Genomic DNA, 27,374 nt, shown 5'->3' with positions numbered 1-27,374 from the left:
TCATTTTAAAGTTCCTTCTATCAGTTTTTATCCTCTTTAAGTGGTTTCTTAATATAATCTACTTCCCTCTCCCAAACTTCAACCCCCTCCCCCCGCCCTGGGTATCACCAACCGAGGCAGCTGCGCATAAACATATATGCAACCAAAATGGGCATTCCAGAAGGTTTTTACCCTTCCCTGCTGCGGACTTCATATATAAAGAGTTACTTTAAAAATAAACTAGAAGTTTGGCAACTAGGCTTAGCACGCTTGTCAAATGCTACTAATTGACCACCTATAATTTGACTGTAGTCAGTTTGAACGAAGCCTTAGGTACCACATTTGTTAGCAGGAGTTTGGGCATTGTTTGGGCAGGAACAAGGGCTGCTTGCTGCGGAGACTGGCAGCAATCAGGGGCAAATATAGCAGCCTAGCCAAACATCTCCCACTGGCTCCGTGCTGTAACTCCAGACAGTGACACAGTTCTAGGCCTGGGCTGTGGACCAGCAAATGACACCATCTTGCTTGCTATAGAAATGGAAGGTTGGAAGATTCGGGGGCAGGTGAAAGAAAGTCATGCAGCACATAGTTAAACTATGGAACTCCCTCCCACTGGAGGCAGGGATGGCCACCAGCCTAGAGGCTCAGACAAATTCTTCCCTGCGCGGGAGGCAGCAGTGTTTTGGAATACCAGTTGCTGCAAACCACAGGAGAGGAGTGGTCCTGTGCTCGAATCCTGTTTGCAGGTTTCCTACGGGCACCTGGTTGGCTACTGTGAGAACAGCAGCCTCTTATTGTGCTCTTAAACCAGAGAACCCCTTCCAGGCTGCTGCTGCTGCGTGAAGTGCAGGCTCTCTGCTCCCTGTTTATTATAATTTTAATTTTCTAACTATAGGCTGACTCTGATGTTCCAAGACACAAGCCAAAGAGAAGGTTCTTCCCTGTCCCCATGCAGGTCAACAATTCTCCCATTTCCCTCACAGCAACAATCTGTGGTAGGCTGTTTCCCCTCTGCTGTTAGAAAGCCCACAAGCCCTCTGTGATGTCACAGAAGTTCCACCAGTGGGGGGTGGTGGAGGGCTGGTTTTTGTTGTGTATGTGTTCTTTAAAAACAAAACAAAAATCTAACCTGAAAAGTAGGTTTCAGCCTGTTACGTATTGTATTATAATGACAGTATTTCCAAGTAGCTTGACTGTTCTGGGAAATTTAAGAATTTCTCCTCCACCCCTCCTTTTTCCAGCGATATCTTACCTGCTGCCAAATGTGACTACACCGTCCAGGTACAGCTGAGGTAAGCAGAGCCTGATGTTTTCTTGGGCTTTTACAAAAAATACATTTCTACAAATCTCACACTGTTTAGGGATTGGCTCCTGGGGTGCTTTTTCCTTTGTATAAAGCAGTCCTGGCTCAACCTTAGCCAAGGCTGGGTGGCCAGCTATGACTTGGCCAATGTATTCCATGCTCTGGAGACTTCTAGGTTGTATTATTGTGAAGTGCTGTAGGTGGGTCTGCCCTTGAACCTGTCCTCCTCCCCATTTGTGTAGTTACAAATGAGCAAAATCCCTGAGGCCTGCCCTATAAGAGCTCAGAGCAACTTAGGAGGCCCTGCCTGCGTAGTGGTTTAGCTGTGGTTCCTGCATTCCAGGGGGGTTGGACTAGATGACCCTCAGGGTCCCAACTCTATAATTCTGTGATTCTGTGTTCTCATTTATCCATCTCTCTTAATAAGGAATTTGACTCTGGGAAACTCTCGCTCTCTAGTTACCATTTTGTCCTTGGGGTAGTCTTCCCCTCACCCTTCCGGTCTCTTTGCCTCTCTGCAGGTTTTGTTTGTGTGAAACCAGTTGCCCGCAAGAGGACTATTTCCCACCCAATTTGTTTGTCAAGATCAATGGGAAGCTCTGCCCTCTTCCGGTGAGTAAGCCCCTCCTCCCACCCGCTCCTCGGTTCAGTCAGAAGGGTCCATGACTTAGTGGCAAAAGTGCACCCTTTGCATGCAGAACATTCTGATCTCCCAAGTTGTACTTTTCAAATAAATGTTTTAATGTTATAGTACAATCAAACAACCCTGCAACAGTACATGGCCTGTAGTACAATATACATCAGGCAACAGTCTCCATCACCATTCATCTTTGCAATGAATTAATAGCAGTCTTTTTTGCACAAGTAAAAGGTGTAGAGAGTCCATCTATGTTTACACATTGTCAAACCCCATATAGTTGGTGTATAGTTTATATAGTGTCTCAAAGAAGCACTTTCCTCATCACATCTCCCTTATTTTTGTGATTGTTTTAAACGGCTTTAAATATTGCACATGTGACTCAGCAGACCTTTTTCATCAGTATTCATTGCTGACCAGAAGGTTCCAGGCTGTCTGAGCCCTCCTTATATAGTTGTATGCAGGTGTGAGAGTCAGTCAGTCTTTCTTTTGTTTTCAAGCTATGCAGTTTGCCAGTGTCTCTTTGTAACTGTTTTTTGAGCTATGCACCCAGCCAGGGATCTGGCTGAGGACTTGCAACCGCAATGCTTATCGAAATGCTTCAGTAAAGCATATTTGCCGATGGAGTGAGCTGTTCGTGTGATTCATTTGCTGCCAACACTCTGCTTAACTCTGTACATGCCCTGGGGTCTGAGAGACCAGGCATGCATACCAGAAAAGTTATGGGGGCGTCAGGACCCTAATCCTGACAGTATATTAATGTTGTAACCTGCCCTGGAACCTTAAGGTAAAGGGCAGGTAATAAACTATTGTTGTTGTTGTTGTTGTTGTTATTATTATTATTATTATTATTATTATTATTATTATTATTATTGGTGGTGTTCTGGAAAGCACACTAGTGCCTGCCTGTGTTCATGTTCCTTCCAGGAGATGCCTTCAGTTAGAGTGGGGGGGAGGCAGTAAGTGAGCTTTTCCTCTGCCCCTAGGGGAGAGCTGGGGGCATGGCTGCCCTTCCTAGCAAATGACACCATAATGAAATGGAAAGGTGAACTGCCTCCTATCCACCATTGTATATTCTTGGCTTCATGGGATTCTTGGCCGTATTTGACTGCAGCCCCTTGATGACCCACCCGCCATCCTTATTCTTGGTTCCCTGTATGTCCAGCCTTGGCAAAGGGCCAAGGGGCCTGACCTCAGATGTCCTCTTCTGCCTCTGCAGGGTTATCTTCCCCCCACCAAAAATGGGGCAGAGCCCAAGCGGCCCAGTCGACCCATCAACATCACCCCTTTGGTGCGGCTTTCGGCCACCGTCCCCAATACAATCGTCGTGAACTGGTCTTCTGAGTTTGGCAGGGTAAGGAGAAGCTTTGTGGTTTATGTTGCACTTTTCTCCCCACGTGTGAACAGAATTATTCCACTTTCCTGTCCATCCTTGCAACTGTGTGTATGAAAGTGCCTGTCCCAGTTAGGTGATCGGCAATAAATAAACTGAACATCCTGTGAGCAGCCTCTCCAGTTTGGCAGCTAAACATTTGTGAACATTCCATGACATCAGCAAAGCTCAGCCAATGGTTGAAGAAGGGCAGGGAGGCCTGCAGCCAATGGACGAGAGCCAGGGTTTAGCCTGTTACGTAGATCAGTGAATACATTAATTCCTCTGTACAACTGAATAATAATTGGTTTCCTTCTGCCTAGAATTACTCCCTATCGGTTTATTTGGTGAAACAGTTGACATCAGTGACACTGCTACAGAAACTGAGAGCCAAGGGCATCCGAAACCCAGACCACTCACGAGCCCTGAGTAAGTTCTGTGTCCTTTGAAATCTTGTCTGCATCTGTCAAGGACGCTTTAGTTGTGGTTCCTTCATTGCAGGGAGTTGGAGTATGTGACCCTTGGGGTCCCTTCGAACTCTATGATTCTGCGTCAGGGGTGTGTGTGTTTTTTTCTTGCAATTATCTCCAGGTGGTAGGTTAGCACTAGTGAAAAGCTCTCTTAGTCACACAAGGCAAAGCACCTTTTTGCTATCATCTTGGCTCACTGCAGCCCTTGTGCTGTGTGTTGGGGACTGGTGAAAGTCATGTGCTTCATCTCTCATGAGCAGAAGTGCTGCCCGCTAGTGCAAAGAATTGAATACTACTCCCAGAACTGGATGGTTCAATGGGTCAATTTGTCTGACTGTTAACCAGAAGGTTGGTGGTTCAAGCCCACCCAGGGACGGCTGTGAGCAAGGGGTCCCTTCTAATTTACAGTTCTATGATCTGTTTGCCCTCCTGCCTGCAGGAAATTGTTCACCCAGCCTAAATGTGGAGCAGAGCTTTACTCCAGATCATATTTTTTAAAAGTCCCAGTGTAAAAAGAGATTGCTGAGTGGAGTCCCACCCTCGCACACCAAGTGTTTAGGGGGGACTTGGAAGCTGCCTTGTACGGAGTTGGACCCTTGGTCCGTCTAGCTCAGGTCTACCCTGACAAGCATCACCTTCCCCAAGTTTCAGGCAGGGGTCTTCCCCAGCTGCCCCTGGAGATGAACCATTTCCCTTCTGCATGCCAGCCGATGCTTCACCCCGGAGCCATGCCTGGTCCCACACAGTGTGCATCACGGTCTGTTCCTAATATTGAGTGGGCTCTTTGCTTTCTCTCCCCACACCTCACAGTCAAAGAAAAACTGACAGCCGATCCTGACAGCGAGATAGCGACAACGAGCTTACGAGTTTCTCTCATGTGTCCGGTATGTTGGGTTTCTCCTTTTATCTCTTTATTTCGCATGAAGCCGTATATATGTAAATACATGAAGAACCACCAAAACACTATAAATCTGCCTTGAGAATTAAACCAAATCTGTCCAAAAACAGATGAGGAGATTGTTCCAGCCCAAGCTCATAAATATGTATTTGGAACCTGCAACTGATGATTTGCTTGTTATGCACACAAATCGCCTTCCTCCCATTGTTGTTTCCTCTTTGATTTTGTGTAATGCTGCAAACCAGCCTTAACCAAGCTGGTTCCCTCCACATGTCTTGGATTACAGTAGCCTTTGCTGAGTTGGGAACTGTAATCCAGAAAATTTGGAGGGGATGGGGTTAGTGAAGGCAGCTGTAAGCTTAACCAAAGATAATTAATCTCAGATGCATTTAGGGGCAAAACCCTCCCCCCTTAACTTTCCATATACTCTCAAATCTGGCCAGGAAGAGACAGGCCTTGGGGTTGTGGTAGGTAACTTGATGAAGATACCAACCCAGCGGCCGTGGAAAAGGCAAATACCATGCTAGGGATCGTTGGGAAAGGAGCTGAAGATAAAACGGCTGATATAATGCTGTCATGCCAATCTGTACTGCAACTGTGCTCGGAATATTGTGTACAAAAATGGATATTGTAGAGTTGGAAAAGGTTCAGGAAAGGGCCAGCAAAATAATCAAGGGGGGTGAAGCAAATCCCCTTATGGAGAAAGGCAGCAGCATTTGGATTTTTTTAGCTTGGAGAAAAGGCGAGTATGGAGGAGGTGAATAAAGAAAAGGTTTTCTCCCTCTCTCCTAACACTAGAGCTCAGGGACATGCAGAGAAGCTGAATGTTGTACGATTCAGGGCAAATAAAGTCCTTCACGCAGTGCCTAGATAAACTGTGGAACTTGCTCCCTCAGGAGGCAGTCAAGGCTCCCACCCTAGATTCCTTTTAAAATAAATTGGACTAATTCATGGAGGAGAAGAGAGCTATCGATGGCTTCTAGCCATTATGGCTCTTCTCTGCCTCCACAGTTGGAGGAAGCAATGCCTCTGAATACCACTTACTGGAAACTACAGCAGGGAAGAGTTGCTCTTGTGCTGAGGTCCTGCCTGCTGGTGTCCCATTGGGGCATCTGGTTGGCCACTGAGATCAGGATGCCGGGCTAAGATGGGCCATTGGCGTGATCCGCCAGGGCTCTTCTTAGGTCCTTGTCCTGGTCACAACTTCTACCCTGAACATAGAGACCCAGAGGGCTTTCCCTCTCCCCTTGCAACTCTCTCTCTCAAGCCGACTTCAGGACATTGAGAGAACAGGGTGGAAAATAAGCCTGGGAACTGCAGGGAGAATCAACCCAATTCCCTCCTCTTCCGTTAGTGAGTGGCTCCACTGGATCAGCAGCCCTTCCCTGAGCACAAGGAAAATCCCACTCCAGCACTTTTGCTCATTGTATTCAGTGTGAGGCCCCAGTTGGGGACTCCCAAGCGCTGCAGCAGAGCCTGCTTCCAGGGCGCTGCTGAAAATGAAGCTTCCATGCCGCTCTGTGCTTCTCTGAACAGGAGGCATCTGACGTCAAGGCCCAGCCTTTGCTTGATGCCCTGAATAAGATGCCCTCTTCATCTGTGATTACATTTGGGTTGATATAGTTATACTAAAGTTCTCTTCTTCTTTTTATGCTTATACAAGAATATGTAGACACACACACAAAATAGGTTGACAGAGAAAAAGTAATACAGAGCTGCAGAATAAAATAATAACAGAAAACCAGTGTACAATATTGCTTCACTGAGTATCGGATGGTATTTGAATACTCCTCATAACAAAGAATGAAAATCCGGAGGGACGTTCAAAGAAGGGAAACCATTCTGCATTGAAGTTGTCAGATTCAGCCTCTCCCATCTGTGTCTGGTCAGGCGTTCCAACAAAGCGACGTTCCAGACTCAAAACAGTAAAACTTCAGGACGCTTCCAATAACAGGCAATTACTAATCTGGCAGCCGCTAGAAGCTTTAGTTACGCTAAAGCTTGCAACCTCCATGAAAGCTCAATGGTATGGTATGTGAGCATAGGGAGTTTCTATGTGAAGCTTCTATCAGTGAAATTTCACCAATACCAGTGTTATTTGCGAAGGGCTCCCAGTCTGTGATCTGGACCAGGGTGGGCGGAAGGTGGATTGAGATCTTCTGGTAGATCTCTGGATAATTTGAAGTAAACCAGCAAGGATTTCTTAACTCTCAAGAGTGGTGGGATATAAATGCAGTAGATAGATTATGATAAATAAGCTCCCTCTTCCTTTCAGCTGGGCAAGATGAGGCTCATCGTCCCCTGCCGAGCTTTCACCTGCACCCACCTGCAGTGCTTTGACGCAGCCCTTTACCTTCAGATGAATGAGAAGAAGCCCACCTGGACCTGCCCTGTCTGTGACAAGAAGGCCCCCTACGAGGCCTTGATTATTGACGGGTAATGCTGGGGGAGGCTCAGAGGTCAGGCTCTCTCCCCGCATGGCCCCCCCTGCCCACAGCTTTTGCCATCAGACGGTACTAAATTCTGGAGGGATGGTGGTGTTGTCTATCTTCAGGGCTGCATAGATGTACTGTTTTATTACCTAGAAATTAATGGTCCCACAACCTCTGTAAATTAGTAAGTGATTTAGTACAAGATGAGATTCTCCAGAAGCCACATTCTGTCCGCCATCTTTGATCTTCAAGAATTGCAGCCATACTTACAGTTTTGTCCATCTTTTGTGTGGCCTGCGTCAGACTGTTGGCGAACAAACCATGATGGCCCTGTGGCTTGGCATAGCTCTCCTTCACTTTTCCTACATGCAGACACCTGCTTTTGCTTTAAGGACAAACCACAGTTCTATGCCACGTACAAACTTGGGCCTGTGGTTGGTTCTATCCGACGTTCGTTAAAACGAGTCATGGTTTCTGGAGTTTGAACTGTGGCGAGTTCCAAAGCAGCCAACCTGGAATCCTCCAGATGTTTTTGAACTGCAGCTCCCATCAGCCCCAGCCAGCATTGCAGTTGTCAGGGATGAAGGGAGTTGTAGTCCAAAAGCCTTTGGAGGGGACCACATTGGCTACCCCTGTTCTAAAGGAATGAGGAAGCTTCCTCTCCTCCTCCTCGTGCACAAAGAAGAGAAGAAGAGCGTAGGGACTATGTAAGATTATGGCCAGCTGTAGATCAATTATAGTAATCTCAGACTCCACCAAAGTGGTGCCCCCCAGGTGGTTAGGGCTATAGCACTTCAGCCACCATCCAGATGTTGAATCACCCCTATGTTTTCCTCTGTTTCCCCTCCTTCCCCCCAGGTTGTTCATGGAAATCCTCAACTCTGTCACAGACTGTGATGAGATCCAATTCATGGAGGATGGCTCCTGGTGCCCCATGAAGCCCAAGAAAGAGAACCAGGAGGTTTGCCAGCCATCTGCTTACAACGGGCTGGAAGGTAGGAGGAACTGGGGAGGCCTGGCACCTCTCTGTGCATGTTAGTTGGCCATTGTGTGATTGGAACTGAATGGAGGAAGATTCAAAGTCCCCTTCTTCATGCAACACTGAGTTAAACTGTGGAACTCCCTCCCACATGAGGCAGCAATGACGGCCGCCAACTTGGTGGCTTTAGAAGAAGATGAGACATCTTTGAGTTATTCTGACCTTCATGGGGCCCTCGACTGGTGCCCTTTAGTCTGGGCCTAGCAGTGTCATGGCTAATGGCAGATTGATGAAGAGCCAAAATACTTTAGAGTGGCATTTTGGGACAGATCTTCACAACAGACAGACAAGAGCAAGGCAAGAGATAAAGATACAATAGCCAAGTTAGCAAGCAAAACACACAGTTCTTGACCAGCCCAAGGGCTGTAAATTCCTGCATTGACACACTTTTGCCACTTTTTGTCGAGCAACTGATGCCACCTTTGTGCAGCATGTGATGTTGTAGTTGTGCAAAATTTGGAGATTTGCACTCACACCCCTCCTGCATTTAAGCAGGCAAGAGGTATTATAGTCACAGTGCAAGGGCACGGCCAAGCCAGGCATAAGCAGTTGAGGAGAGGGCAGGGCAAGGCAGAGCCACAGCCCCTCTCCTCCTCTTCAGACATCCAAGCTCATCATGATCTCAGTTAAAGGCAGCCTTGAAGAGGAAGAAGCTCTTCAAGTCTTGCCTACGTGTCTGTATGACAGGGGCAAGATACAAGACCCTGGGAACAGAAGTGCCATAGTCCTGGGACCCCTGCAGCTCCTCCTGCTCCTCCTTCCTAAGTCAGCCTAGCTTACATCCTTTGGTGTTACTCGACTCCCAACTTCCACCACTCCTGGTTGACACAGCTAGTGATCAGGGATGAAGGGATCAGGGAGCCCAACTGCACACCTTCCTGACGGGCAGACAAGGAACTCCCTGCTATCTGTGCTAACCTGAGTGCTGACGAGTTTCAAGATCAGAGCCCTGCTGCTGCTTTACGGCAGGGCTGTCTGTCTTCTCCTACCCTAGCCTCTTTTCTCTTCCTCTTCGCAGCCTCGCTGTACACAGTGGGCTCTGACGGGAAGCAGCTGGCCGAAGGCAAGAAGAAAGTGGAAGTCATCGACCTCACACTGGACAGCTCTTCGGACGAGGAGGAGCCCCCCGCCAAGAAGCCCTTCCCACTCACCACTGCAGCCATCCCGTCTGCAGCGGGACCCAAGGGGTGGGGCTCGCTTTGTGTTTACTCTGTGTTGGGTTAAACCTTTTTGCGTGGAAAGAAGGGAGTGTAGGAGCCTGAGAAGAGCCTGGTTGGCGGATTAGGCCCAAGGGGGATCCGTCTTATGCAGCATCCTGTTCTCACAGTGGTCAGCTAGGTGCCCATTGGAAATCGGCTAGCAGGATGTGAGCATGCTAAACCACGGCTGTGCTGTCCTCCAGCAACTGGGATTCAGAATCCTTACTGTAGCCATTATGACTAGTAGCCATCAATAGTTTCATCGAACCCACTCTCTTGTGCAGAATGCTCCAGGTCCAGATTAAGCGGGTTAATCAGAATGGGGAAGAGCAGAGAACAATAAGGAGAGCCCTGCTGGATCAGGTCAAAGGGGGGGGTCATCTTGCCCAGCATCCTTTTCTCACAGGGACCAAACAGAGGTCAGTAGGAAAGCCGCAAGCAGGACCCAAACACAAGAGCTGTGTTCCCTCCTGTGGTTTCTAGCAAGTGGTATGTGGAAGCTTTGCTACCTCTGGCCGTGGAGGTTATCCAGGTTGGTCGCCCTCACTGCCTCCTGCTGGAGGAAGTTCTATAGTTTTAGGTCGTGTGCTGTGTGAAGAAGGACTTTGTTTTGTCTCTCCTGAGTCGTCCCACTTCATCTTCATTGGATGACCCTGTTGGGTTCTAGTATTACGAGAGAGGGAGAAAGACTTTTGTCAGTACACTATGCATATGATTTGGTACCTGTCCGCCATGTGCGCCCCCTTTATTTTCCTTATCCAAGCCTAGTCTTTCTGTTTCATTTCAGAGTATTAAGCCCTGACCACCAGCCCTCCTCCGTGCTGCGCAGCCCCCCGATGGCCACTGTGGGGAGCGACTACCTCTCCAGCCTTCCAATCCCTGACTACCACCCTTACCAGGTCCCCTCGGACATCCAAGGTAATTTGGGCTGCGTCGCTCAGCACAGGGCCAAAGCTTGCGTTTAGTTCCTTGTTGCTCTGTTTTGTATCCCCATAGGAGCAGGGTAACTTAATTCTCCTGCTTAAAAACAACCACGCCAGAACCAAGCAGTGTTTTCATGAGACTCTCTGCGCTGTGAAGGCTTAGACCAGTGGTTCCCAAACTTTTTGGGGATATCGCCCCCCTGGTTCCATAAACTGTTCCCCTGTACCTTCTTCCCATGTTGGATAAATTTAAATGGTCTGAAGTATACTACGCAGACTCCAAGTGAAAAGAGAGGCCTTTATTGGAATGCAAATGCGCCTAGGGACAGCCTCAGAAATGAGAGAGGCTGTGAAGAACCACAGCCAATCTAATGCTTCTTACACAATCCTGGTGTATACCTCTGAAGGATACAGCTGTGGACACAGAGCCCTGCGGAGAAAGAGAGCTGAGGGTTGCTGGTCAGAACCAGGCAGGCAGGCAAATCGACCTTACTCCTGGCTTTCAGGGTGTAGTGGGATGGAGCGGGATTGAGTGGCATGAACTCTGTTAGAACGTACGGCTTGCTTGGGATTGTCCATGCCAAAATACACCCTAGAAAACATATTTGTGACCTGCATGGATATAAGCAGAGTAAGCTTATTTGCAAACATTTTTTTATTTTCTCCTTAAGCCCACCCCACATCCTTCCTGGCACATTTTCAAAACCTTGAGAACTAGAAATGTTAAGAGTTGGCAGAGATGCCGTACACTGTGCACAGCCCCCAGGATCTGGTGTGTGTCAATGTGCCATTGTTGCTCAGTTGGCAGAATACACAGTCTCACTCTTGCCTGGTATAAAGTGAGCCGCTCCCCATCCCGCCAGATGCTCCCTGCCCCTCCTGATTGATAAGCCTCATTCCCGTCATGATGCTTGTATGTTTGTGTCCAAAGGAATTGTGGCCTGGGGATTTGGCAGTGCAAGAGAGGAGAGGAGAGAAGGCAGAGTCCGAAAAGTAAAAAAAGGTGAAGGCTCTGAAGACAGACAGACAGGAAATGCTGGTGTAACTGCGGTCGCTAAAGCTGCCAACTCAATACCCACCCAAACCTGGCCCAGAGAGATTGTCAGGCGCTTTGGCATGTCATGGGCCAGTCGCTGTGTGGCACAGCTCCCTCTCTGCACACCAGCCACAAGGCCAGGGAGCGCCCCCCCCCCAACTGGTCTCTCTCCCAGCTGCCCCCAAACTAGGTGCCTCCATACCAAGCGAACCCTAGTGCCCTGTGCCCCCCAGGCCAAGCAATACTGCTCCAGCCGAAATGACAATGCCAGTTTTTTGACTGGGTGTGTTGCAACATCCCTTTTCCTCAGCTGTGCGGCAGGGAAGGGGCAGCGTTTTCTCCTTGCAGCGGGGATGTTGCTCACAGGAGGACCCCTCTGCCACTGCAGGCAGTGGGTGGGGGTATGGAGGCAGGTGGGTCACCCATCCCAAGAGTGCTCCTCAATGGCACCACCCTGGCAGGCCACGACCAAAATATCTTTCTCTACACCCCTCCCAACTTTACTACTTTTTTTGTAATCCCTTCCTCTCCTCCAATATGTTCATTTTACCATTAAGATTATTTTTTCACCTTTTCATTTTTCTAGGTCTGGATTTGTTTTCCTTCCTTCAAAGTGAAAATCAGGTATGTTCCCCCCCCTTTTCCTTCATCTCCCCATCCTCCCTTCCCCAGTCTTCATTTCTCCATGTATTCAGCAACATAGCCACCCAGTGAGCTTTCTCTCCACCCTTCACCCTTGAGCAAACCTAGCCTTTCTCTTGCCACTGAGCTAACCCAGCAAACACAGGCTGGGGGAAATCAGTCTTTTCCCTGCCTCTTGCAAATTTCTACCTCCTTGCTTCGCTCTGTCTGTTTTCACAGTGGGTGGCAGGCTGCTGTCCCCCCCCCCAAGCACCTTCCTTTCAAAGTGCATTCACCAGCTTAACAGCCCTCGGCTCCGTGGAAAGCAAATTGCGTTTGTCTGGGGTGATATTTCTGGGACCTTAGAGCTGGGCTGCTGCACTGAAGCCCTTGCAGAGAGGCTGGCTTGGAGCTAGCAGTTCAGGTTGTGCAATGAGCTCCTATAAAAATCTTTGCAAAAGAGTCACTCTTGTCTTGCAAAATGTTCTGCTTTGATCTAGCGAGCTCAGCTCCTGAGGTTGCCAGTAACAATCTGAGAAACTTCGAGGGAACTTAGCCTGATGAGAACAAAGTTGGATTTTGAAGCAGGGGTAGGGAGGGGGCAGTTTCTCTTTCTCCGCTGGACTTTGCCCACCTCCTCCTTTCCAAACTGTCCCCGAGCAACAAATGTTTGTGAGAGGCATGTTAATTGGTCTTAGTGGTAGTTGCCTCACCTGCTTCCCACTCTGAGGAAATCCTCATGAACTGCAAGACTCTGCAACTCAAGAGTCATCTCCTCTATCTGCCTTTAGAGAAAGGAGTTTTGATTTTCCTGGGACTTCTTAAAGCTGTTGCTGCCTGTTGGATTTGGGTGGGGAAGCAGGGAGCCTGTCTGGCCGGACTTGGTAAATTGACAGTTCCTCTTACCCTTTTCATGGGGATATCCTTCGCTCATAATGCCAGCCACAGCTTATTAAACCATCGTATGAAACTGTGGTTGGTTTGATTGTCTGAACCCAGCCTAGCAGATTAATTGTCCTTTTGTTTCACTGCCCGCAATCCAGAGTTTTGTTGATGCTTACAGACTTTGGTTCTTTGTTAACTGTGGCTTGCGATTGTGCAGGAACCCAGGGTTCTTCTTCACCTAGGAAGTTTGGGGCCACTCCACACCCTCGCCAGGCTGCAGAGGCACCAGGCAAGAAACCAAACTTTGGAGAAATAAGCTCTGGTTTATTTGTCTGTGTGCCAGACTTGGGGGTTTGTTCGTTTCCATGGGTCAAGCTCTTACATCAGACTTCCTTTAATTTGACGTCCATGTCTATTTGGCAGCAGACAAGATCATGGGAGTCCTAGGGGTTTTGTTTTTAAGTTGTTTTCCCTGAAGTTTTCCCACCCCTCTCCTCTGACATAATGGATCATGCCGGCTCACAGCCTTGGTTAATACCTTTTAACTCGTTGTTGTTGTTGTTTGTTTGTTTTGCATCAAATAACTGATTGTCTCCTTCCCTGACAGCATTACAGCCCTTCCGTGATCACCTCCCTGGATGAGCAAGACACCCTGAGCCACTTCTTCCAGTATCGTGGCACCTCACCCCATTTTATGAACCCCCTGGCCCCTGTGGTGGTGGGGTCCCATGGCACCGTGGGCTCCCCCACCAGCACCAGCAGCCGCATGAACAGTGTTGTCTCTTCGCGAACCACGGCCTTGCGGGAAAGCCACGTGCGCAGTGGCACCGTGGGGGGAAGCCCCATCTTGCCAGGGTGCCGGCCAGATATCATCTCTCTAGACTAAAAGCTTGCAGCATGGAAGATACCCTTTCCCTACAGGAGGGCAGGAGGTGGAATCGTCGTTCCCCCACTGGTGCGAAACAAGGAAAAGACAGAATTCCGTCAAGCCTATTTCTTGCAAAGAGACAAATCGGGCAAAGATCTTTCTCTTGTTTTCCTTCAGGGCTCTTTTTTTCATTCTGCAATTCCACTCAAGGTTTGAAAAATGATGGAATTGACTCGGGACAGTTTGGGGGGCCCAAAGAATCTCGCTTTTTCATTTGGCCTTGAAGCTGCTTGGGAGTTTTGAGCTGGTGGAGTCCAGAAAGCCCTGAAGAACTGGGGAAACAAGAATTAATTTCAGTCATGGGAGGGTCAAGTTCCAGGTCCCCACGGCTTAACGGAAGCAGGATTATTTATGCAAAACGAGGCAAACGAAGACTCGTCAACAGGAGTTGCAGAATTCCCCCCTTTTTTTGTTTTTGTTTTTGTTTGGAGCATGAAACCTGGGTTTCTTCTGTCCGGGATTTGAATGCAGAATCCTGTGAATGCAGAATGCCAGTGAAATCAAGGCAACTTTATCATAAGCACGAATAAATTTGGTGTTTGGGCACAGCTCATACTCAGCACATCGCCAGCTCTGCAACAAATGACCAGAGATCCCAGGCAGGTTATATTGGACCATTTCAGACAGGCATTAAAAAAAACAAAAAAGTGGAAGTCTGATCGAATTTTTTGTCAGGGAAGGACATACTGTATGTGCCCGATGAAGGGCTAACGTGAGACTTGAAAGCAGTGTACTAATTTGCCAAAACCAAAGCCGCCCCCCACCCAAGCAGATTTTTAACAGACTCATCCAGCGAGGGCATAACTCACTTCCACAGTGAGGAGTGGCCGGTTCCAGCTGAGAGTTTTGCCACAAATAAAACAGATTTCTCAAAGATCCTCCACGTGCCCAAACTTTTCAATATTATTGTACTCGAGAGACTTACTCATAATGAAGATGAAGTAGAAGCCCAGGATGAGCTTTGGAGCAGCTCAAGGACTCAAAAGGACTGGGGAACCGTGATTCCACTTTCCTGCTGACTTTCCCGCATTGGGGACTTCCGTGACTGTTTTCTCCTCTTCCCCTGGGCTGCGTGCACACTTGACGGGAGCTGCGGGTGGGTGGAGAGCTTGTGCCCTCTACAGAGCAATGGGCTGTGACTTCGCCGTCTGTGTACCCCCCCCACGCCCACAAAACCTGACCCATCGCAGGCAACACTGTCTTGACTCTTTGTCATAGATACCTCCTTAGCAGCTGTGCTTCCTTGACATTCGGACTTAGGCTAATGTGCAGCCCCAGGGGACGCTTCCGAAACCAGCATGCCCTTAAAAGTCCCGTGATTTGCGCCCCCGTGTCTCTGTCCTCCTCTCCTCCATCACCAACATCCACTGCGGACCTGCCCATCCTCGAGACTGTTGTTACCACAGTGTATTTTTCTAAAGCTGTAGATCTAGGGTTCCCATCCCCACTCCTCTTAAAATATTTCCTGCCAATCTTGTACAGAGAACAAAAGATATATATATATAGATATATATATATAGATATATATAATTATTATAATCTATATTTTCAGTTTTTGTACATAAGAAACTCCAAAGATCTTTTCTGTGTCCCCCCCCCCCCCCTTCTGAGGACGAAATGAAGGTTGCACTTCCCTCCCTGCCCAGGTGGGGGCAGCGCATCGTCCATTGCACAAACTTTATTTATGTATTTAAGTGTATAATTGTTTTGCGTGTGTGTGTTTTAAGTTCGTAGCCGCTGCTTCTGCATTTTCCGCTTCCTGCACCTGCCCGTCTCGCCTTTTCCAAGCCAGACGATGCGGTGAGAAAGACAGACAGTGTTCTGGAAAGCTAAGCACTTTTTCCTTTTCTAACAAATCCTGTTGCTTTCGACAACAAGAACAAGCCTTGAGCGGAGTGGTTCTGCCCTGAAAGGCAGTTTAGAACTTAAAATCTCTCCCTGCTTGAAAGCAACAGGAGCACTAAGCCAGATGCAGCAAAGCAGTGACAGCCTTATGAGGAAGCTTTTGCCTCTTTTCAACTTTATTTTTTTTAATCACTCGACAAAAGACTCCACAGTGTGCAGATCAAAAAGCCAGAAATTTCAGGGCAGGAAATGTCCCAATGCATTTTGATCAGAGCTGTTAATTCCGTTTGGCGTAGCCCGTTACCCAGATCTCCCACTCATCGGAGAACTTTGCTTCGATAAGTCCTTCATGTTTCGTTTTAAATCTGAGTTTGGAACAAGAAAGAGGTTTGACGAATCCTGGGCTTCTTTGGAAGCTTATCTGGGGTTCCTGAATGGGAAGGTAATAGGAGACATTCGCTCCCTGCGTTGGGACCATAGTTGAGTGGTAGAGCCCTTCCATTACAAGCAGAAGGCGCAAACCCCCAATCTCCAGCCAAAAGGATCAGCTGGCAAAGTGAGGTGGAAGTCAGAATTAAACAGCCCGAAAACTTCCTAGCATCACTGGGCCAAAGCTGCCTCAAAATGCTTCACTTCCAAGTAGCAACACATAAAATCTGCATACCGTATTTTTCGCTCTATAAGACACACCAGATCACAAGACGCACCTAGTTTTTGGAGGAAGAAAACAAGAAAAAAAAATCTGAATCTCAGAAGCAAGAACAGCAAGAGGGATCACTGCGCAGTGAAAGAAAGCAATCCCTCTTGCTGTTCTGGCTTCTGGGATAGCTGTGCAGCCTGCATTCGCTCCATAAGACGCACACACATTTCCCTTTACTTCTTAGGAGGGAAAAAGTGAGTCTTATAGAGCAAAAAATACGGTACTTCACGGCCATCCAAATTTGAGTTTGTTGGAAGTTCCCACTGTAGGGAATGTCTTACGTTTCAGCAGCACTTATGTCTGCCAGACTACAGCGTAAGGGTTGGTGCCTTGGAGGTCATCCAACCTTTGCTTTAACACAGATTAGTTTCCTCACCTCACCCCATCCCAATATATCATTTCACTAACATTTTAGAGGATGCTTGAATGGATGCAAATACGCTACACCGTTTCTTCAGAGCATCCTTTGGTGGGCAGGCAGTATTAATCTGCATTTGTGATCTGCAGCTGTAGAAGTGCGGGGATATTTTGAATCGGAAAGATAATGAAGAGTTGAAACGGTGGAACTCCCTCCTACAGGAAGCAGCAATGGCCACCAAGCTCCATGGCTTTAAAAGATTAGGCAGATTCATGGAGGAGAGGGCTATCAGTAGCTGCTCATCGCTGCCTCCAGGAATGCCAGGTGCATGAACCCGCAGGGTGGGAGAGGGCACTTGTGTGCTCAAATCCTGCTTTCCAGGTTTCCCATTGGCATCTGGGTGGCCACCACTGAGAACATGATGCTGGGCTAGATGGGCCACTGGCCTCATCCAGCAGGCTTTTCTGATGTTCTTCATTATGTGCCATTAGGTGTGTGACTTGGGTGTCCCCTAGTCATTTCCATCTAGGGGGTTGTTTTTCAAGGCATCTGCTTAGAACGGTCAAACGCTGAGAGATTAACGCCTTCAGGGTTGGTGGGGCGCCACTTTTCTAGCTGACATAAATCTATAACGCTAGACTGCAAAACGCGCCGACTCCTGTCACCCAGCCCTAAGCATTCGTCTCCTGAAAACTCCATTTCTGTTTAAACAAAAACTCAAGTCTCTAGTCCTTGGGAGGGGAAGCGTCGTGATGTGAGGCTATTCTTTGAGCAAAGTTTGAAGCCAGAAATAAAGAGCTGGGGGTGGGGAGGGAGCGCCTGCCCTATATTACAGCTGCAGTCTTATCTTCCAACCTCAAATCTCCATGCTTGGTACACCTTTCCCCCATTCCTCCTGAGTACTGCCAACATTCCAGCTCCTTCGAAGTATGAAATCTTGGTAAGCGATACCGCAAATTTCTCTTCCAACAACACATGCATCTATTTGCGCTGACCTGATTTGTCTTTCAAGGATGGGTGTGGGGAGCCTTCAGGAAGATACTTTCTTGGAACTTGGGCAGGTGTCCCCCAAGGTTCCTACCCGCCCCCCTTGGCATGCAGCCTTGTGGCTGTTTATCAAGTGGGGGTTAAGACCAGGCAGCCACATGAAGAACCGCCAAGCTCTACAGGCATATATGTTTTGTACATTAACAGTGAGCATTTGGGGACAAAGAAAGGTCAGGGGTTCTGGTTTTTCTTTCAGTGCCATTATCAACTGCTTTAAAACAATGTGTCTGCAGACAGAACACACACCTGCTTCATCTCACTAACCTCATAAAACATTTCATCTGCACCCCAATAGCAAAAAAGAGGACTGCTTCGCTTCACACTTTTGGGTCTCCTTTTTCTGTCCATTGAATCTCTTTGTTTTATCAGCTTGGAGCCATTGTGTATATGCAAAAAGTACCTTTTAGATAAAATAAATTCTTGGCAAAAGAACTGCTGTGGAGTTCTGACTTCATTAGTGCCAATTTCCAGCCTCAGCTGGTTCACCTGCTATGGCTGTCCCTGGACCAAGAGAGCCTGGTTGGCAGTCCTGACTAGACTACTGCAAAGTGCTGCACCCGGGGCTACCCTTGAATTGTAGAGTTGGCAGGCAGGCTGGAAGCCACGGCTGGTACAGGATACAGCTGCCGATCTGCTGAGCAGAGCAGCAAAGTGGAGCCATACCTCGCCCATTCTTTTATTTTTGTTGGATTTTTCAAAACAAATAATATTTTTAAAATAATAACAGCAACAGTTGATTACAAAAGATGTGTTGCCCCTTCCTAAAAAGCACGGCAGTGGTTGCTAGACATGGGCCATGGTGGCACAGTGAACAAGTTGTAAGACTTTGGGGCAAGAAGACAGGGCTTCAAATCCGCCACACTTCCACGGGTTATTTTCTGTCATCTTGAATGCGAAGGGAACCCATATGTGCTAGTCCTTTGAACAGGAACCAGATAAGCACATGAAAGAAAGTTCTGGAACTCATGGTGTGAAATTCAGATGCGTCCTATCGTTTGCATTCATTTATTTCTTCCCTGCTGTCCAGTGGACTGCCTCAAATTTTAAGTATGTACAATGACATGTTCTGCTAAAAAAAAAAACACACCCAACTTTTTAAAAACCCTCATTTGCTTTCCTGCCCCTGTGGATGTGGAGTGTGCCTACATCTCTGAAAGTCCAGGCAAGAAGTGAAACTCTTGTTGCTCCTTGGTCACTGAACAATAAAATGTGAAAATACAATTTCCCCATGAGATCAGTCCTCCCCCCCACACACACCCCAAAAAGGGAAGCCTGATCAACCTTAGTGGTATCGAGAGAGCCAACTGCCGCCAGCATAAAACTAGGATTGAAGCCAGTGGCTGAGTCCGGATCATACCCCATGTGGCTTGCCACCTCTTTCTTTCTCTTCCTTCCCAGTTTTGATCCTTTCACTCTGCTTGCACCACTAAAGTGTCCAGCCAGAGCCTCAGGGCAAACTTTGTCCCGGTGCTCACTCTTTCCACATCTTCCCCCTGTAGCGGAGCGGAGCTGAGGAACATTGTAGTGGGGATGGCCACTGTCTTGGCTGAGCCGTGCTGCAGTTCGGTGATGCTGTTCAGGGAGGCAAAGAAGATGCCCAGTTAGCCCAAAACATTGCCCAAGGGGCTGCCAGCACACTTTTGACCTAGGTGCTGAAGGAGAGGGGGGTGCTCTCCCCCTCCCCCCCCGTTTTCCGCATCGCCTAACCATCCACATACCTGACAGCTGGTGGGAGATCGCCTGCCATCGCACTGGTGGCCCCAATCTCATTCTGCGTAGCAGCGATGGATGCCAAGACTGGCTTGTCCAGCCAGGCGTAAGCGCTCACTTCTGCTTCATTGGGCTTCAGTCTCACCTGAAATGTGACACAAAAGTAAGCACAGCCAAGCAACCAGAACTGCTCTAGGCATGTCGAGTACGGTGGGATATTATTTTAAAAGAAAACTGGCGATTCAAAGAGCAATGTGGGGCTGTTTAAAAGCCCTTTTGCAAACAGGTTTTCAGAGGTTTGAAAGCAGTCTGTATCTCCTTGCAAAAGGGCTTTCAAACAGCCCCACACCGTGCTTTGAAATCCCGACAACCAGGGCTTCACTTTAGAGTGCAGCATGTCACTGTGACATAGGGCGATTGGCAGGTAAGTGCCCCACCCACCTGTGAAATTTTGCCTGCCAGGGGTCAGGATATCTGGCCCACTGATCAGAAAAGCTTCCCCCAAACTTTTCAGCTTATGCCACAAGACGCTCTGTTGTTTACTCTGAGATGAAATCTAATAAATTTCCATTTTCTTTTTTAAAAAAACTGTTATGATAATTTTAAGTAGGCAAAGCTGGGTGTGTAAACAAGGTTATCACCAGTACAAAAGTATGCCCCCATCTTTGCCCATGAAATATCTGGGGTTTGCCATTCCCAGTTAAAAGTCGCTGTCACCCACTGTTGCTGTTCGACAGTGGAATTTGCTGCCAAGGAGTGTGGTGGAGTCTCCTTCTTTGGAGGTCTTTAAGCAGAGGCTTGACAACCATATGTCAGGAGTGCTCTGATGGTGTTTCCTGCTTGGCAGGGGGTTGGACTCGATGGCCCTTGTGGTCTCTTCCAACTCTATGATTCTCTGATTCTATGAAAAGGCTGGTTGGATGTAAGAGGAAGAGGCGACATACATTTAAAGTCCTAGGGTGCCACTTTAAATTGCCCCAAAGAATTATGGGAGCTGTAGTTTTTTAAGGGTGCTGAGAGTTCCTAGGAGACCCCCTTAATGCTCTCCTAGAGCTGCAGCTCCCAGAGTTCACTGTGAAGAGATAGATTGTTAAACCACTCTAGGAACTAGGCAGGCTGCCCATCAAGGAATTCAGCCCTCGGGTGGAAAAAGGCTGAACTAGAGTTCCAAGAAACCAGAGTCACCAGAGCTTGCCCATAAGAGCGAATCAGAATTGTAGAGTTGGAAGGGACACCAAGGATCATCTATTCCAACCCCCTGCAATCACAACTTGAGCATTCTTGACATATGGATGCTGTGCATAGTTTAAAACCAGGTGTGTGTGTGTGTGTGTGTGTGTGCGCGCGCGCTTCTGATCTTCTCTTCTGGGGGGTCGCTTGGACACCCGGTTAGGCTTCCCGTGACCCTGAACAGCACCAACCACCTCACCTGGAGCTGCTGGTGACTCTCGCGGGAAAGCAAAAGGAGGTAGACAACAACATGGTGACGCTTTGGCAGGCCTCTGCTCAGCATGGGAGGGTACACAGACTGCAGGGGACGAGAGAAGGCAGCACCCGTGAGGAAACCCCTAGGCTGTGCGAGAAGACCGACTCCTCCTCACAGGGGTGTTGTAAGGAGCAGGCTGGAAGTGGACTGTTTTGAACACTGGGGGGAGGGCCCTATCTCAAGGGGCAGAGCAGTTGCTTGGCATGCAGAATGTCCCAAGTTCAAACCCCAATGGCATCTCCAGTTAGGGCTGGGAAGATACCATCGAAAACCACAAACAGCCACTGCTGCCAGTCAGTGTAGACAATTCTGAGGTACCGTATATTTTGCTCTATAAGACTCACTTTTTCCCTCCTAAAAAGTAAGGGGAAATGTGTGTGCGTCTTATGGAGCGAATGCAGGCTGCGCAGCTATCCCAGAAGCCAGAACAGCAAGAGGGATTGCTGCTTTCACTGCGCAGCGATCCCTCTTGCTGTTCTGGCTTCTGAGATTCAGAATATTTGTTTTCTTGTTTTTCTCCTCCAAAAACTAGGTGCGTCTTGTGGTCTGGTGCGTCTTATAGAGTGAAAAATACAGTAGATAGAGCAATAGGTCTCAAGTATTGCCATGTTTCATAATTCTCTTTTATCTATTCTTGAAAATTAATAGCCCCAAGGAGATTAGGGTGGCATGGCTCTTCCCCACCCCAATTCCATCCTCAACACAACCCTGTGAGGTAGGCCAGGATTGAGAGATGATGACAAGGTCACCTGGCAAACTGCATCCAAGTGGGAATCAGAACTGGTGTCTCCTCAGCCTTAACCAGATTGCTAAACCAAAGAGTCTCTCATGGGTAACTCTGCACAACTAATAGTGCGCAAATAATTCACACTTGTGCATTTTAGATATGAAGAGGGCAAAGTCATGCACAACTAAAATGGCTACCCCTGCCTCATGCGGACTGAACTTTGAACCCCAGTCCTGCCCAGCCCTTCTGGGCACCCCATAATTCACCTCAGCTCTTCTGGGATGCTTGAGTGACTCTTACCTCCCACAGGGCCAGCGGGCGCCAGGAAAACTCCCCGTCCTCAAGCCACAGGCCTGTCTCTTCCCCCAGTTCCCTCAGCCCAGCATCCAGCAACTACAGGAGCAGAAAAAGCAGGTTTGGAGCAGATCCTGAAACTCCCCCCCTTTTTTTAAGGAAAAACACAAATTCAGATTGATAGAAGCCACTCTGAGGTACAAGAAGGATGGGACAGAAATCTCTATAAATTGCAGGTAGCCAACATGAAGATGCTGCTGGACTAAACTCCCATCAGCCCCTGACTCGGCCAGGCTGATGGGTGGCGTAGTCCAGCAACATGCAGAAGGAACCACATTGACCCTCCCTGGTATAAATAAACTTATTTCCTCCCAGCCTGGTTTCCCCTGACACAGGTTGCCTCTGTACTTCCTCTCCTTCCAGAGCACAGCAAGCTGTTTCGTTACCTGTTCGTCCTGTTCGATGTGGCCACCTGCAAAGGAAAAGAAAGGTCCATGCCAATTTATTTCTGACAGGCTCAATCCCCCTCTAAGCCCACCGCTCATCTCAGCGTTTCATTCTTGGAGTTGCCGGCTCAGCTCTTGGACACAAAGGAAAGGGGGTGAAACATTGGGGGGGGGGCAGCTTTCCACAGGCATGCACGATGGGGATAAAGATATACTACCCCTGCTCCTCCCAACCTAGCAGTTCGAAAGCACGTCAAAGTGCAAGTAGATAAATAGGTACCGCTCCGGTGGGAAGGTAAACGGCGTTTCCGTGCGCTGCTCTGGTTAGCCAGAAGCAGCTAAGTCATGCTGGCCGCATGACCCGGAAACTGTCGCCGGCTCCCTCGGCCAATAAAGCAAGATGAGCGCCGCAACCCCAGAGTCGGCCACGACTGGACCTAATGGTCAGGTCCTTCAGCCCCAGGATCCAACTCAAAGCCAATGTGGTATTGTTTCTTTTATTAATTTTGTAAAATTTATATACTGCTGGTCTTAAGAAGAAGAAAAAAAATTCACAGCACTTTCTTATGAAAATCAGGGGCCCCAGGTAAGGTCCTTGGCTGGCCTGTTCAAGCATACAGGCTCAGTCTAAAGAGCCTCAATCCCAGTTACCTGGGGTGGGGTGGGGATACAAACTGCAGGGGGAAATACAGGTGTTCTCAACCTTCCTGTGGACCACCTGTAGGGTCCGGCTGTAGGATGACTGTGTAATCTCCTGCCTTTGGAGCATGGCAGCTTTCCTCATCCCTTCTCCACCTCTAATTTCTCTAACTGCGGCGTCACAAACACATTCCCTTCCCCTGCCTCACCTCCAACTCTCACCTGGAGGGACCCAAATGTTGGGGAAGATGCTCAGAGTCTTGGACCGCCTTGTCAGCAACACTTTCTGATTGGCCGACTGCAGGAGGATGGCCACGCCCACATCCACCCCTCGCTCCTGGATCTCTGCAGGGAGGGAAGAAGCTTGCGCCTCCGTCAAGTGTTTGATGGGGCAGAAAGGCGGTCTCTGTGGAAGAAGGTCTCTTTTTTTAATCTTTTCCTTTCTTCATGAGACAAACACATAAACCAAACCGAATAAAGGTTAGCTTGGGATGCTACATTTGCAAGAAGAACAATAAAAGCTGGTTATCCTTAGATACCTGTGACAGGTAAGCGGAGAGCAGCATCATAAGAAATGAGGGAATCAGAGATGACTTGCCTGAGATACAGAAACATAAACCTATAACTGGAACCACCAGAGACACAAGGACTACCAAGAATAGTCTTTAGCCTGTGCTAAAGAGTATATTTTTTGGTTTTATATTTTTATTCTCTCCTTCAAAAAGAAAAAGAAAAAAGGTCACAGTAGCAACTTGGGTGAAAATAAATGGAAGAAGGCATCTTTAAAAAAAGAAGCAGAACTGAACATTATAAAAAGAGTGTTTCAGTTCTGGAAACCCCATCCATCTCCCCCACCAACCTGCAAGAGGACCCTGTTGGAGCCAGCAAACTCCCTGTCAGAAATCAGGAACCGGCGCTGGTCCAAAGCGCAGTTCACCATCCAGCTGTCTTCGTCGCCTGTGCAAAAGTGGCCAACGATGCTCTGGGAGAAGCAGACAAAAAACAAAACAAAACCCTGGTCACCATTTCATAATACTGTATGCAAGATTATTTTGGGTGGGGGCAGTGTCCAATTAAGACTGTAGGTAATGCTGCAGTTTCGGGGGGTGTAAATTACTATTAGACTTTTAAAAGGCCTTTGGTTCACCTGACTGACATCCTAATAACCTTTTGAAATGTGGCTCTTTTGTGAGGGGGTTGTTGTTTTTATTTTGATTATATATATATTGTGGTTTTTATGTTGATCTTTTTTGTGAACCACCCTGAGATCTCTGGGTATAGAGTGATATATAAATTCTAATAATAATAATAATAATAATAATAATAATAATAATAATAATAATAATAATATAATAAAAGCTGCTGTTGTTGGATCAAGTTCATCAATTTGTTGAACCAAATTTTGAACCAGTGTGGAAATACTTGTCACTGTGTTGAATTTTCTTGTGCTATTCTTTTCTTTAGGGAGTCCTGCAAAGTGCAATTCTGATTTGTTCTTTTTATATGGTAGGGGGCACTGGGGGCGAGTTTATGGAACCAGGGGGCCACCCAGTTGTTGGGGAACCCCTGGCTTAATCCATTGCCGTGGCCTTTAGGGATCACCCCAGGATCCACTGCTTTAAATGCCTGCTGTGGGTGCGGGACCACATCCACCTGCAAATCACCCGGATCCTTCCACAATATCCCAACAGAGGACAGCAAGTGACAGACCCACACACAGTTTTCGTCGCTACCTGCTGGAACCTGGCGCGCTGCGGGCAGCTGTTCTCTTTGGACAGGTAAACCACCACCCTGGTGATGCTCTTCATGTTCGCCCTTCTAGCCAGCATCGGAGCGAGGCTTTTCAGAGGCTTTTCAGCCTGGCTGCTTGGAGGAAATTCACTATCATGAAAAATTGAAACATGCTGCCTCTACGCTGCAAAAGGCTCCGCGGCGTCCGAGCGTTGCATTTGCACGCAGAGGTTGCAAAGGAACAGGAGACCCGGTTTTCCCCCCTTGCAAAGGCTGTTGCAACCTGTGCATTGCACGATCCCTTGTTTTAGGGGCTTGTGAGTTTCAGGCAGGAAGTGAAGCTGACTCCCGGCTAAGGGCAGCCCCAGGAAGCTGCTGCGGGAGGAAATGCAATTTCTGCTGGGAGGGGTTGCAACCTTTGCAAAGCTAGAGAGAGCCCTCTTGCGGCTGCTTTAAAGCGCGCTCCTTCGATTATTCTCTTTGCAATGGAACAACTGTAGGTATAAACCAGGCATCCCCGAACTCGGCCCTCCAGCTCTTTTGGACTACAACTCCCATCATCCCCAGCTAACAGGACCAGTGATCAGGGATGATGGGAATTGTAGTCCCAAAACAGCTGGGGGCCAAGTTTGGGGGTGATTGATATAAACATTTCCTAACAGCCCCCATGCAAGGATCTGGACAGTTGCCCTCGCGAAGGAAAATACTATGCGACGCCCGGTTAAACTGTGGAACTCCCTCCCACAGTTGGCAGTGATAGCCACCAACCTGGCTGGCTTTAAAAGAGGATTAGACAAATTCATGGAGAAGAGGGCTATGGATGGCTACTACCTACGACCTCTGCCCGGTTGCTGGAAGCCACAGGAGGGGACAGGGCTGTTGTGCTGGGGCCTGCTTGTGGGTTTCTCAATAAGGCACCTGGTTGGCCTCTGTGAGAACAGGATGCTGGACCAGGTGGGCCACTAGCCTGATCCAGGAGGCTCGCCTTATGCTCTTAAAAGTGCAAGGGCGGGGGAACAGATCTGGGCAGCAGATGGGGTGTTGATGCATTAGTCTGGAGGCACCTTGAGAGATGCAGAAGATCTTTCTTAGCAGGTTGGAAACGAAGAACAGGGCATTTTAAAAGCAAGCAAATGTATAAATATTACACATATATTTATATTTATATATATATGTAAATATCAAAATCAAGAGCCTCTTCTATTCTCTACCATACACACTAACTACCTCGCTTCTAACTCCCACCCTGAGCAGAAAAATAAGATGTCACAAAGGAGGGTGGGTCACTGTTACCTTGACAACCCACCCACTTGCTCCCTGGGCCAATCCTGTGCCTCCTGCGCCTTGACGCTTCTTCGGAACTTTGAGGCTCCTGCCATTCTGACTGCCAGCTGGCTGAAACATCTCTCTTCCGCTTTCACATAGCTCAAGCTTCTCCCTGTCGGTTCCCCTTTAAGCAACGTTTCTAGCGAAAACCTATCCCATCCTTTTAAATACAGTAGAGAACTCATATCTCCCAAGTTTAGGGGAAGAGGCGTAGCTCAGTGGTGGCGCTTCCCTCTTGCATTGCAGAAGGCACCAGGTTCAAATTCTGACATTGCCAGGTAGGGCTGCGAGAGACTCCCTGCCTGAAACTCTGGAGAGCTGCTGCCAGCGGGGGCCAGTCACCTCCCACCATTTCAGACCCAGGCAGTGGCGTAGCATGGGGGGTGCAGGGGGGGCCGGCCGCACCGGGCGCAACATCTGGGGGTTAGGGGGTGCAAATTACTTGTGTTGCCCCGGGTGCTGACAACCCACGCTACGCCACTGGACCCAGGACCCACATTTAACCCAAATACATACCCCTCATTTAGCTAGAGTTAGGGGGGTCAGTCTGAATGATACCCTGGGCCTCTGTGATCCTCTGTCTATGAGTATCTTTGTCAGGAAAGCTACCGTAAGTACAGTCCTTGTCATTTGCATCTTAACCAAGTGAGCTCTGTTGCCGTAGAGACAAATGAGTGGGCTTTTCCCACTCCACCTGGCTGGATGCCACCGTCACCCTAATATGGAGACCAAAAGGACAAAGTGGGGAATTGTGTGTGAGTTGGGTTGATGCTGTAATATGGAGAGACAGAGATATTGTCTTGCTCCCTCCTGGACCCCAAGCTGTGGCTTGGGGCTTCCCTGGAACCCTAACATGGAAGAAAGATCTACTGAGGTGTTGACGCTGAGAGCAGGTTGTATACTGTATATGTGTACTGTAAATAAAACTATATATCCCAAAGATTCCATGGTCTCTATTTGGTTTCATTCTAAGGAAACCGGACCTTGGGTCAATGCAGGCACACCTAGAGTCTCTGGCTGCTCAGAGTTTGGGCTACATGCAACACTGGTGTCAGAAGTGCAACATTAATAATGATGATGATGATATTGTGATTCTTACAACCTTCACTAAGTCTAGCTGGGATCAGCAGATAAAATTCCTGTGTGGATATACAGGGGTTGATATGGAGAAAAGCGTGTGGGACTTTTTAGTTTAGAGAAAAGGTAAGTAAGAAGTGGGACGCAGGTGGTCCTGTGGGTTAAGCCAGAGAGCCTAGGGCTTGCTGATCAGAAGGTTGGTGGTTCAAATCCCTGTGACGGGGTGAGCTCCCATTGCTCGGTCTCTGCTCCTGCCAACCTAGCAG

General features: G+C 48.2%; 2 protein-coding genes across 10 annotated transcripts in view; one reads left to right on the top strand and one right to left on the bottom strand.

Moving 5' to 3' along the window:
• Nucleotides 1-18,104, top strand: part of PIAS3 (protein inhibitor of activated STAT 3) — a 34,587-nt gene extending 16,483 nt beyond the window's left edge. For 4 of the 8 annotated variants that reach the window (XM_083716463.1, XM_083716467.1, XM_083716461.1 and 1 more), the window contains 12 exons: nucleotides 1,221-1,271; nucleotides 1,804-1,894; nucleotides 3,139-3,273; nucleotides 3,615-3,720; nucleotides 4,572-4,645; nucleotides 6,935-7,095; nucleotides 7,950-8,086; nucleotides 9,149-9,317; nucleotides 10,117-10,247; nucleotides 11,184-11,255; nucleotides 11,875-11,912; nucleotides 13,402-14,375. In XM_083716463.1, the coding sequence (XP_083572589.1) occupies nucleotides 1,221-1,271; nucleotides 1,804-1,894; nucleotides 3,139-3,273; nucleotides 3,615-3,720; nucleotides 4,572-4,645; nucleotides 6,935-7,095; nucleotides 7,950-8,086; nucleotides 9,149-9,317; nucleotides 10,117-10,247; nucleotides 11,184-11,255; nucleotides 11,875-11,912; nucleotides 13,402-13,680 (1,444 nt within the window). In that variant the 3' untranslated portion in view covers nucleotides 13,681-14,375. Of the gene's footprint in view, nucleotides 1-1,220; nucleotides 1,272-1,803; nucleotides 1,895-3,138; nucleotides 3,274-3,614; nucleotides 3,721-4,571; nucleotides 4,646-6,934; nucleotides 7,096-7,949; nucleotides 8,087-9,148; nucleotides 9,318-10,116; nucleotides 10,248-11,183; nucleotides 11,256-11,874; nucleotides 11,913-13,401 lie in introns of all 8 variants that reach the window. The other 4 variants (XM_083716466.1, XM_083716462.1, XM_083716465.1 and 1 more) reach the window with 2 other exon arrangements.
• Nucleotides 18,105-18,643: 539 nt separating this feature from the next.
• On the bottom strand, nucleotides 18,644-25,871 carry NUDT17 (nudix hydrolase 17). 2 transcript variants are annotated; one of them, XM_083716549.1, is made up of 9 exons: nucleotides 25,770-25,871; nucleotides 24,708-24,837; nucleotides 23,834-23,956; nucleotides 23,197-23,380; nucleotides 22,336-22,361; nucleotides 21,896-21,988; nucleotides 20,812-20,910; nucleotides 19,391-19,527; nucleotides 18,644-19,244 (listed from the first exon to the last, which is right to left on the bottom strand). In XM_083716549.1, the coding sequence occupies exons 2-9, from the start codon at nucleotides 24,801-24,803 to the stop codon at nucleotides 19,082-19,084; spliced, it is 921 nt and encodes a 306-aa protein (XP_083572675.1). In that variant the 5' UTR covers nucleotides 24,804-24,837; nucleotides 25,770-25,871; the 3' UTR covers nucleotides 18,644-19,081. The 2 variants fall into 2 exon arrangements, with proteins under 2 accessions (XP_083572675.1, XP_083572674.1); XM_083716548.1 differs by lacking the exon at nucleotides 25,770-25,871 and adding an exon at nucleotides 24,989-25,099.
• Nucleotides 25,872-27,374: the final 1,503 nt, after the last annotated feature.

This window comes from Podarcis gaigeae (genome assembly GCF_964106915.1).
Source record: "Podarcis gaigeae genome assembly, chromosome: 16".
Taxonomy (NCBI): domain Eukaryota; kingdom Metazoa; phylum Chordata; class Lepidosauria; order Squamata; family Lacertidae; genus Podarcis; species Podarcis gaigeae.
This window is presented reverse-complemented; position numbering and strand designations above follow the sequence as displayed.

What these genes read in the sequence shown, in the direction of transcription:
- NUDT17 (XM_083716548.1), bottom strand. An exon ending in GCCCGCTGGCCCTGTGGGAG is followed by an intron (nt 20,911 to 21,895) that starts GTAAGAGTCACT and finishes CGTCCCCTGCAG; the next exon opens with TCTGTGTACCCTCCCATGCT. An exon ending in GATCTCCCACCAGCTGTCAG is followed by an intron (nt 19,245 to 19,390) that starts GTATGTGGATGG and finishes CTCCCTGAACAG; the next exon opens with CATCACCGAACTGCAGCACG.